This window comes from Fundulus heteroclitus, chromosome 23 (genome assembly GCF_011125445.2).
Source record: "Fundulus heteroclitus isolate FHET01 chromosome 23, MU-UCD_Fhet_4.1, whole genome shotgun sequence".
In the NCBI taxonomy this organism is placed as follows: domain Eukaryota; kingdom Metazoa; phylum Chordata; class Actinopteri; order Cyprinodontiformes; family Fundulidae; genus Fundulus; species Fundulus heteroclitus.
Genome location: NC_046383.1, coordinates 28,215,215 through 28,225,918, shown reverse-complemented (window position 1 = coordinate 28,225,918; position 10,704 = coordinate 28,215,215). Strand labels below are relative to the sequence as shown.

The 10,704-nt window shown below is 42.4% G+C and overlaps 2 protein-coding genes across 4 annotated transcripts; both read left to right on the top strand.

Moving 5' to 3' along the window:
- Nucleotides 1-3,948: 3,948 nt before the first annotated feature.
- Nucleotides 3,949-7,594, top strand: LOC105917074 (protein Wnt-8a). 2 transcript variants are annotated; one of them, XM_021310171.2, is made up of 6 exons: nucleotides 3,949-4,698; nucleotides 5,763-5,796; nucleotides 5,944-6,082; nucleotides 6,289-6,414; nucleotides 6,517-6,659; nucleotides 6,759-7,594. In XM_021310171.2, the coding sequence occupies exons 2-6, from the start codon at nucleotides 5,782-5,784 to the stop codon at nucleotides 7,323-7,325; spliced, it is 990 nt and encodes a 329-aa protein (XP_021165846.2). In that variant the 5' UTR covers nucleotides 3,949-4,698; nucleotides 5,763-5,781; the 3' UTR covers nucleotides 7,326-7,594. The 2 variants fall into 2 exon arrangements, with proteins under 2 accessions (XP_021165846.2, XP_012707218.2); XM_012851764.3 differs by lacking the exon at nucleotides 3,949-4,698 and adding an exon at nucleotides 5,025-5,655.
- A 166-nt stretch (nucleotides 7,595-7,760) lies between these two features.
- LOC105917077 (protein Wnt-8c) lies at nucleotides 7,761-9,444 on the top strand. Of its 2 annotated transcripts, XM_012851767.3 has the most exons (6): nucleotides 7,865-7,926; nucleotides 8,010-8,043; nucleotides 8,121-8,250; nucleotides 8,399-8,524; nucleotides 8,613-8,755; nucleotides 8,839-9,444. In XM_012851767.3, the coding sequence occupies exons 1-6, from the start codon at nucleotides 7,865-7,867 to the stop codon at nucleotides 9,394-9,396; spliced, it is 1,053 nt and encodes a 350-aa protein (XP_012707221.2). In that variant the 3' UTR covers nucleotides 9,397-9,444. The 2 variants fall into 2 exon arrangements, with proteins under 2 accessions (XP_035983262.1, XP_012707221.2); XM_036127369.1 differs by having other exon boundaries at nucleotides 7,761-8,043.
- Nucleotides 9,445-10,704: the final 1,260 nt, after the last annotated feature.

Genomic DNA, 10,704 nt, shown 5'->3' with positions numbered 1-10,704 from the left:
CATCAAAGTCCCAACAAGCAGCATTCACTCCTGAAGAAGCATAGAGCCACAGGGAGAGTCGTCTGTATTGTCCATGGCTTTGCAGCAATCCCTCATACTGAGCAAGCATGAAGCAACAGTGGAAAGAAAAACTCCCCATTAACGGGAAGGAAAAACCTGCAGCAGAACCGGGCTCAGTATGAACAGTCATCTGCCTCGACCGACTGGGGGTTACAGAAGACAGAGCAGAGACACAACAAGAGAGACAAACAAGCACAGAAGCACACATTGATCCAGCAATCTGTTCTATATTAGATGGTAGTAGTGGGTGATCTGTCTTCCTTGGATGATGTCACAGTTAACAGAACACCAGACCAGGTGCACCTACTATGAAGAAATAAAAATGACAGAGAACAAAAAGTTATAAGCTGAAATGACAACAAGCAATGCAAATTGGAGAACAGTAGGAGAACTCAGCAGAGTGAGAGAAATAGACCCTGATGTTGTCCAGCAGCCTAAGCCTATAGCAGCATAACTATAGAGGTAGCTCAGGGTAACCTAACTATAAGCTTTGTCAAAAAGGAAATTTTTAATATGTATATATGTATTAATATTTTTGGATTTTTTTAGTTGTAGCTTCCAGGATTTGCACAGGCATCTTGACATCACTTGACACAATCAGCCAATACATTTTCAGATATAATAATTGATCACTGTCACATGAGAGAAGGGTGCTGCTGCTTCTGCTATAGTCTACTGCGCATAAAAAACAATAAAAGAGTCTCATTTTATTTAAAGGTATTTTAAATGTTATTTGACATGTTTAATGATCAAATGTAGGCTGGGCCGCAGCCCTACTGGTTCCGCGGTCCTTAAAACCACCAATAAGGAACTGATAATGTCCTACCTCAGATCCAGAATTAGTTGTTCAGTTACTTTTCTTAGAACAGACTCTGTACCTCCTATGTTTCTCAGCTGAAATGGAAAGTCTCGACAACTCGTTCTGTTCTTTCAGCCTGAAAGCGGTTCTGTGAAAGGGAGGTATGGCAGGCTAATCTGGGTCCAGGTCAATTGATTAGTCCAGAACCACAATGGATGCTTGGGAAAATCTTTTCTCTAAAGAAACTCTCCGAGGTGCTTTAAGATGAGCACACTGATATATATATATATATATATATATATATATATATATATATATATATATATATATATATATATACACCTTCTGAGGTGCCCTCTAGCCTGTTAAAAAAATAGCACAACCCTCCAGTGAGCTGCATCTAAATGTTATTTTATTCAATTGCTCTTTCTTTTTAATCATAGTTGTATTTACATAGATTTGAAATGACAAAAGAAGTAAAAACATGTTTATATTACTTAAAGTAATATAAACTAGTTAAGGTGAGCTTTAATTCTTCTATTCCAAAGGTCAGTACAGGTAGCCCTTCGTATCACACAGTACCAATGAAGTAGCTCTCAGTTTCAAAACTGTTGGTGACCCTTGGTCTAGCTTATACAAGATAGTTTTTCTTTTTGCTCTCTTTTCATTTGTGAACCATAACTTCACAGTATATGTTTGTGACTAGGGCTCTAAATACCCTTTATAATGACTTCTAGCTGCTGGTCCTAGTTCATGTTCCTTGACCTTTCACGGGATCAAAAGTACTCTCTATCATGGGAAAGAAAGGAGCTTCGGAATGCTGTGCCGATTTATGGACAACCTTTAATTGCGACGTTATTACGTGACGGAAACGCACACGGATGATGAGAGACAAATCCGGGTCTACAGCTTTACCGAAAATGAACTACAAAGTGCGTGCACTCTTCTCTCTGGACATTTTACGTTGATTTCCGTGAGGGGGTTGTGCTGCTATGTCATGCTACGCAGAGGATTGTGGGATACCTTAAGGCTTACGGTCACAGGGTTCCTAGGCAAAACTAGCCACGAGAGGAAGCTTACAGGCTTCTTTTCCTACCTCCTTCCTTACTGACTGCACTATTTGGACAGCACTTATCATGGCGATCGCTGACACACTTCAACTTTGGCTAAAGAGTCCTTACTCAATAAGGGTGTTTGGATGATTCATTGATTGATAAGGTACTGTCCCCAGACCAGAGTTGCGTCACATCCAAGGTTTCCAACGTGTAGTTATAACTAATAAAAAGACACGTTTAAATTTCAGAGTTTAGTGTCCTCAACGTGAACCAATGTTGGATTCTTTTTAAAAATGATAATTAAAGTTTTCTGAACTGGTTAAATTTGGGGAAATTTTATCATTTATGTAACTGATGCTTTGACACATTTTACATGCATTCAGACAAGACTTCTATTGAGTATAACACCTGAGGGAAATACAAACATCCATTCCCTGAGATTCAGAAGAACATGAGACATTGTTCTGGTTAAAGCAAATGGTTATGTTAAAGATGTTTTTAAAATACTTAAACATAAGCGGTTTTTATGGGTGACAAATAACAACACAATAACAAAAAAATGACTAAATGCATTTGCATATGTATTTGATTAAAACTAGTTTACTGTTAGATTATTCTAAAAAAAAAAAAAAGTTTCTATGTAAGGCACGGTGGGAGGATTTACTGGACGGTAACCAGGGAGCTTCGAAAATCACAAAATGCTCCGAAAATCATTGGGGTCATGTTGGCGTCCAAAATCTTTAACTTGAGGATCATGATGTCTTAATACATCATGCAGAGTCCCTTTTGCTATTGTCCTGTTGAACCAAACAAGCACGTTGTCAAACACCTATGAACACTGAGCAGGTTTGCCAGTTGTGTTTTCAGAGGGAACATGGACTTCACCATTTCTACAAATGCTCGTTTTCAAACTTTGAGTAGAGTCAGAAAGACGTCAGGCTGCCTGTCCACTTTTTTTCCTGTTGATGAATCTGATTTCCAAATAACATAAAACATACATTTAGACTACTTAGGTGCATTTTACTTTTTTGCCTCAGTCCTGCCTATAAGTAGGAAGCAACCCATATAAGTTAGTCAATCTTAGTTTTTTTGCTTACTCCATTATGCGTCTTTTAACAATGTTTTATTTATTTATTTATTTATTTATTGATGTTTAAAATGTGCATACAAAAACATTTGAATAATTTTAGATGTTAAATTGTTATAAACGATGAACATTTTCTTCTGAATTTACTAAACTCAGCATGCATAGGAGGTTCTGCCCTAGGTTGCCGATGTCATGGGTTTTAAATCTTGTTTTTTATCAAGAATGTATTTCGACATGAAAAATCTAAGTTTCATAAACGGATCTGACATCAAGGTATTTTGCAAGACAAACAAGACCAAATCATAAACCTGATGTGGTCCTAACTCAATACAAAGTAAGTTTGTAAAAGGTTTAAGTAATTTTCAAGTCAAGGAATTTAGTTTACTAATAATTTTCAGTCTTCCCAACTTTCTCATGTGTTATTTATTGAGGTTTTTTGACTTAGATTTGAGAGGAAAAATAAATAAGTAGATAAAACGGAAAGGTTTGTTAAATACTAGAAGGATTATTATTATTATTATTATTATTATTATTATTATTATTATTATTATTATTATTATTAGTAGTAGTAGTAGTAGTAGTAGTAGTAGTAGTAGTAGTAGTAGTAGGAGTAGTAATGGTGCCAATACTGTTACTGAGTAATGTTATTCGTATGGAAGAGCAATTTAAAAAAAAAAAAATCATAACAGGAAAAACCTGAACCTTAGCCACATTGCCTAAATGATAAAATAGCGCTGAAATTTCACTAATTAAAACCGATCAGAATAGACAAAATCACCAGTAAATCCATAAACTAATAATTCAAGCATTAGTTTATGAAGAGACATAAACCACTTATTGTTGAATTCAATTACAGCGACTTCAACCACTATATAGGGCCATTTAGTTAAAGATCACCTGCCATTACGCCCCCTCATGCCCCCCCCCCCCCCCCCCCCCCCCCCCCCTCACACCCCAGACCTCCAGGCTGGCGTCTCCACTCCTGCCACCCAAACTCGACCTGTCAGAACTGTCACCTTGTGAGCCTTTATTGCTCCATTTCTCTCACCTCGGATGGGAGAGAAGATGTCTTTACATATCACATTGTCGACGTGTATTCCAGAGGCAATTTATTTAAAATCTACAATAAACCCTCTGTATTCGTTAAATTAAACGTGTATACGTTTTTTTTTTTGTTGTTGTTGTCCTAATTTGACATGGTTGTAAAATGTCTCTGTGAAAACAACCTGATAATGGGTTGAAAAGAGGTAATAAAACTTGATTGCCACTTGATTTCTAGTTTCGATGTCCCAGAGCCGTCCAGCGCTCACGCTGACAAAAAATAAATAGGCTTTTGCGCGTTGTCATTATTAATCAATTAAAGCATGAAATCGACTTTTAGTTAAGCGGGGATCGTGGAGCTGGTGCTGAAGGGCTCTTGGTTTCAGTCTTGCGGGACAATGAATGAGGGTGATATCTAATTAGAAAGGATTATCCTCACCCTCGGCCGGCCCGGCCACTCCCCTATTGTCCAGCGCGCTGAGTGGATTGTTGTTTTTAGGGATTTTGAGTGTTTTAAAGTGGATTTAATGGGAAATCTGGAACGTTAATCACTGGCTTAGACAGATTCAGTAAAAGTTTGTGGAACGGCAGAAACTGTCATGATGAGTTTTGACCATGGGACTGATTACGTGGAATCAAGAAAATTAACCGGAGGGGTAAGTGGATTATTTGTTTATAATGAAAATCCAAACTACATATTATTACATTTTGTTTAGTCATTTTTTTTTTTTTTTTTTTTTTTTTTTTGGATTGGTCGAATTTGGATAATGTCCAATAAAATGACCACAGACCTGAGCGGTTCGACCCTAAAACAAATGCGCTCATGCGCCTGTAAATTCCAGACTTTTTTCGCACCGAGTTGTTTCCCAGGGAAACATCTATTATCCTATTATCACGACCGTGTCAATTTCGCCGACGTGTCAGGCGGTATTTGCATGACTATGTTGCGTCCAGCCTGAACAGCTTCGAGGCTTTGTAGTGCCACCGTGTCTCCCGTGACACCGGTGCCATTTCCCAAACATCCCCAACAAGCCGCACTGGCTATGTCTGGATGTGATAACTGTGAGCAGTTTTATGTCTTTTGGGGGACCAGGATGGGACGGTTATTTAATGTTATGGTACCGTAACCGTTTCAGAAACGTGCGGCCGCGGATTAAGAAACAAAACTGGCCTGCGCGCATCCGTGCGTCTATTTAACGGCGCATAATGAGCGGCGCTCTTGTTTAATTCGATTGCATGGGCTTGTATTCGTGGGAAAAGTATATAAGGATTGGAGTCTGAGAGCGACAGGTGAATGAGGGGCTGTTTAGCCGTCTGCGCAGCTGCTTTGAAGTGCACTTATGCACCGACGGCCCCTGTTTGTCAGTGGGACGCGGCAATTAATGTCGTCATTGACGCATTTTCACAGCAAGTCGTTAGCTGGAAGACAAATCTGCCAGCCAGTGGGGCCGGAACGTATAAATATCACCAGAGAGCAGGGATTAGTTGTTCTTCCAAATTCTCTCCTGGTGCGCACATCTGAACACAAGCAAACTAGCTGCCATGGCACAACTGGATGTCCTCTCAGCCGTGGTCTTGTCCATGCTCTGTCTCTTTCAACTTGCCTCCACTTGGTAAATCAGTTATTGATGAAATTAATTTCTAACAGCTCATAATTTGTTAGTTTTTTATATGTCTGTCGTGCTTTAATGTGAATCTCTTGTTTTGTTTTTCTCCGCAGGACAGTGAATAATTTTCTCATGACTGGCCCAAAGGTAAGTATTTGTTTTCCTCGGACTGTGTTATGCGTAAAATCTATTCCGTACGCGCACAAACTATTGCCCTTAATTCGGTTTTATGAATATTAATTATTTAATGAACAATTTTGTGGTAAGTGCTAAAACATTTTCTCTCCCCTGAAGGCATTTCTGACCTACGCCAGCAGCGTGCAGATGGGCGCACGGAGTGGAATAAAAGAGTGCAAACACCAGTTCGCCTGGGAGAAGTGGAACTGTCCAGAAAGCACGCTTCAGCTTTCCACGCTTAACGGCCTCCGGATGGGTAAGACAAACATATCCACCCGCAGCGATTGGCGGTTAGGAGTAATTATCTAGACATTCGATTCAATGAGTGCATCTACAGCTGAATTTGGTGGCCGTGCGCTCACACGGCCTTGCGCATACCCGCCGAGCTTTTACGCATCTATGATACCAAATGATGCATCCAAGTAAATTCTTTTGACTGTTTTTTTTTGTCACATATTGTAGCCACAAGGGAGACCTCGTTTGTGCACGCCATCAGCGCTGCTGGGGTGATGTACACGCTCACCAAGAACTGCAGTTTAGGGGACTTTGATAGCTGCGGCTGTGATGACACGAGGATTGGCCGTACGGGTAATGAATTATATCAATATTCTATTTATCATTAACAAATGTAAAATAAAAAATAGCAATAAACAGTGCATTTTCTCTTTATTTTTTATGTGTTGATATTAGGAGGCAGAGGATGGATCTGGGGAGGTTGCAGTGATAATATTGCGTTTGGAGAAAAGATCTCCCGACAGTTTGTGGACTCCCTGGAAGATGGCCATGACTCACGTGCAGCAGTCAACCTCCATAACAACGAGGCTGGAAGACTGGTAACATTTTTTGAGATGGTTTATTTATTGGCATTTGCGTACATAAAAAATATCAAGGCTGTGCCTAATCAGCGCCAATGCTTCGTTTCTTTTTGGCAGGCGGTCAAAGCAACTATGAGGAGAGCCTGCAAATGTCACGGAGTTTCTGGAAGTTGCAGCATCCAAACCTGCTGGATGCAGCTGGCCGACTTCAGAGAGGTGGGGAACTACCTGAGGATAAAGCACCAGCACGCCAGGAAGCTGGAGATGGACAAGAAGCCACTGAGAGCGGGTAACAGCGCGGACAGCAGGAGAGCCATAGCGCACGCCTTTCGGAGCATCTCCAGAGCGGAGCTCGTATACCTGGAGGACTCCCCAAATTACTGCGTCAAGAACCAGAGCCGTGGGGTGCAGGGCACAGAGGGTCGGGAGTGCCTGAAGGGCAGCAGGAACATGTCTCAGCCGGAGATGAGGAGCTGCCGCCGTTTGTGCTACGAGTGCGGCCTCAGAGTGGTGGAGAGGCGAACTGAGGTGGTCAGCAGCTGCAACTGCAAGTTTCACTGGTGCTGCACAGTCAAGTGTGAAAAATGCACGCAGATTGTCAGTAAATATTACTGCGCGCGTAAAGACGGTGCGAGGAGACAGCACAATAAAACCAAGCGCAAACCAGTGCCGCGCCAACAGTGATTTATCGATTATCTCCGGACATGTGAATACTTTAGCGTTATGGATTTTTCTGCAAAGTTTTGTATAATAGATGTGTTATTTGCAGTATAACCTAACGCCCATAATTGCACTTTTTATGTTTTTTTTTTTTACTTTTTATTGAATGTTATATAAAAATTTAAAAGTTTATATATATAAAAAAGAAGTAAGTGAACGCTCAATTTAGAATTTGGAAACATTTGCTTGATTTTTAAAAATGTGTAAATATTTAATAAATATTTGCTTCAACATTCAAGACGCAGTCACGTCTTTCAGCTGTTCAATTTTGATTTGTATGTCGGTGTCCTGCAACCTCTCGGAAGGGTGGTGGGGGGGGGGGGGTCTCCCTTTTGAAGTGCGCATATAGGCGTTTCTCGATCCAGACACCCAATCAGCTTCCCTGAGGGCCTAGCGAAACAAAACACAAGTCTTCCTGTTGTTCCTCGTTGAAATAAAGTGGAAAGTTGCAGCGCACGGGGCCAAATTACCGAGATCTCCTCAGGATTACGCTGCAGATGAAGATGGTGGATTTAATGTTTTGGCTACTTTTTCTCCAACTAGAAATGCACCCGGGGCACGCCTGGTAAGACACAAAGACTGTGCATCTTATTTAGAAAATGATAACAGGGAAAAAAGGCAAAACCGTTTCTGTATTTTCTCTCTTAGGGTGGCCGGTAACTTTCTGATGACGGGACCGAAGGTAAACAGCGCTTTACAGTTTGCAACTGATTCCATTTCACGGACACTTGATAAATCAGATGGTGTCTTTTTTTTTAGGCCTACCTTACCTATGCAAGAAGCGTGCAGGTGGGCACGCAGAGTGGGATCGAGGAGTGCAAACACCAGTTTGCGTGGGACAGATGGAACTGCCCTGACAGCGCAACCCAACCCAAACGACTGAGAAGAGGTACGGTGTAGTTACATCCCTAAGGGTTTTCAAAGTACTTGGAAACAAAGAGTGACAATCAAATGGTTGTTATCGCATTATGAGCTAGCGCCAACTTTAACATTTAGGAAAAAAACTGCTGGCATTTCACGCACGTCTCTTTATTTAGCCACCAGAGAAACATCTTTCGTCCATGCGATCAGTGCTGCAGGAGTCATGTACACTCTGACCAGGAACTGCAGCCTGGGGGACCTTGAAAATTGTGGCTGCGACGTTTCCAACAATGGGAAAATTGGTGAGGTTCACCATATTTAATGTAACACAGACCAGGGACGTAATTTCTTTTTAATATGTATAAATTAACTTGAGATCTCTACATGCAGGTGGCCGGGGGTGGTTATGGGGTGGCTGCAGTGACAACTTGGATTTTGGGGAAAGGATCTCCAAACAGTACGTGGATGCGCAGGAGACAGGGCAGGACGCAAGAGCTGCGGTCAATTTGCACAACAACGCGGTGGGACGCCAGGTACGTCAACCCCGCCGCGGACCTTTTCACCTAAAGCAGCCCAATTTAAGGTACCCGCGCTAATTAACTCGCTTTTCCCACAGGCCGTGAAGGTGACGGCGAAGCGCGTCTGCAGGTGCCACGGCATGTCCGAGAGCTGCAGTCTGCAGACGTGCTGGACGCAGCTGTCCGATTTCAGAGAAATCGGCGATTACTTGAAGCTCAAGTACAACCAGGCGCAGAAGCTGGACATCGACAAGAAGCGCGCGAGGGCTGGGAACAGCGCCGAGAGCCGCGGCGCGCTCGTGGACGCGTTCGGCAACGTGGCCCAGACGGAGCTCATCTACCTGGAGGACTCGCCCGACTACTGCAGGAGGAACGCCAGCTTGGGGCTCCACGGCACGGAGGGCAGGGAGTGCCTGCAACACGGAGCGGGCCTGAGCCAGTGGGAGCGCCGGAGCTGCCGCAGGCTGTGCCACGAGTGCGGCCTCCGAGTGGAGGAGAGGCGCACCGAGGTGGTGACCAGCTGCAACTGCAAGTTCCACTGGTGCTGCAGGGTGAACTGCGAGGACTGCTCTCAGGTCATAGTCAAGCATGTGTGCGCAAAGAGGGAAGCCGGGGAGGGCTACGCTCTCAGGCGAAGACACCGTGGACCCAAATGAAAACGAACTAGTTTCTAAAATAGTTGCACTTTCTATTCATCAATGTTCCTGTTTCTTTATGCACATATTTATGCTTTTTTTTGTCTTTTTGCTCTAATAAAACAAAGAAAAGTTGAGAGGTCCAATTGTTTTCAGTTATAATGATCTTTTGTAGAAAACAAAAAATACAATACAAAAAAAACTAAAGTACTTAATAAACCTCTTAGCTACTGCATCAAACTAAGACATTTGCATAAGAAGTGGCCGAATCCACTTAAATTGAGGATTACACAGCTAACGTGGAGCAGATCAGACCTGACCAAGGTGTTGATCCAGTGCTGATCCCCTCTCACTTTGATGTCAATGCGTATTGGCCACATTCAAAGAGAGGAGATGCTTTCAAAGACAAATTAGGGAATGCTTTGCAGCAAGAAGGCATTTGGCCCGATAATCCCTCTCAGGACTGACTAGATCCTGCAGGCTGTGCTGAATGTAGTCGATCAATGCATCACGGGTAAACGGAAGTGTTCCGATCCACATGCTGCACTAATTGGTGTCCATTTATTGCATTTTTGAATGCAAGTAGATAGCGAAAAACATTTACTATCTAGTAAAAAATTAAAACTTCTAACCTTTGAATTAGAAAGTTAATGAGAGGATTGTTATCTCGGCCCACTGGCCTGAATGAGCCTTTCATTTGTTTCCTTCTCTTGACCCCCTGTAACTCTAAAAATCTTCCCCTCAGCTGGATGCGTCATAAATCTGTCAGGCTCTTATTTAAAGGAGAGATGGTAAGGATATTACATTCTTCAGGGGTCTGTGCCTGGGGGGGCATTGGAGGGGGTGGAAGTTTACCAGAAACGAGGCTGACTAAAGCGCTCTTTACGGGCTAAAACCTGAAGAGAATGTGAACGCAGATAGGGGGGGTTACGATGTCAATAAAGCAATCCAAAAAAAGTAAGCAAATAAACTGTTTCCAATGCAAATAAGTCATTAAAATTTTTTTTAAATAAATTAAACAAGTGTGCACACTTTCCACAATAAAAGCTTATGTCAGTCAGCATAAAACTTTAGAGCGGTGCGTTCCCCATGCTGACCTACTGTGCAGCGATGACGATTTTACTCCACCGGAGACCCACAGCCCTGCCCAGGTGACCTACTGGTTCCATAATACCGACCTGTTCTTGTTCCATAAAATCATATCGCTTCTGTTCCATCCACACGAAAAGATTCCCGCCTTCAGTAAACCCCTTCATCCTCACAAACAGTTGGATAAAAATAACAAAATTCCCCACTGGCAGCAGCACTTCCCAAGCGTTCGGGACTTCC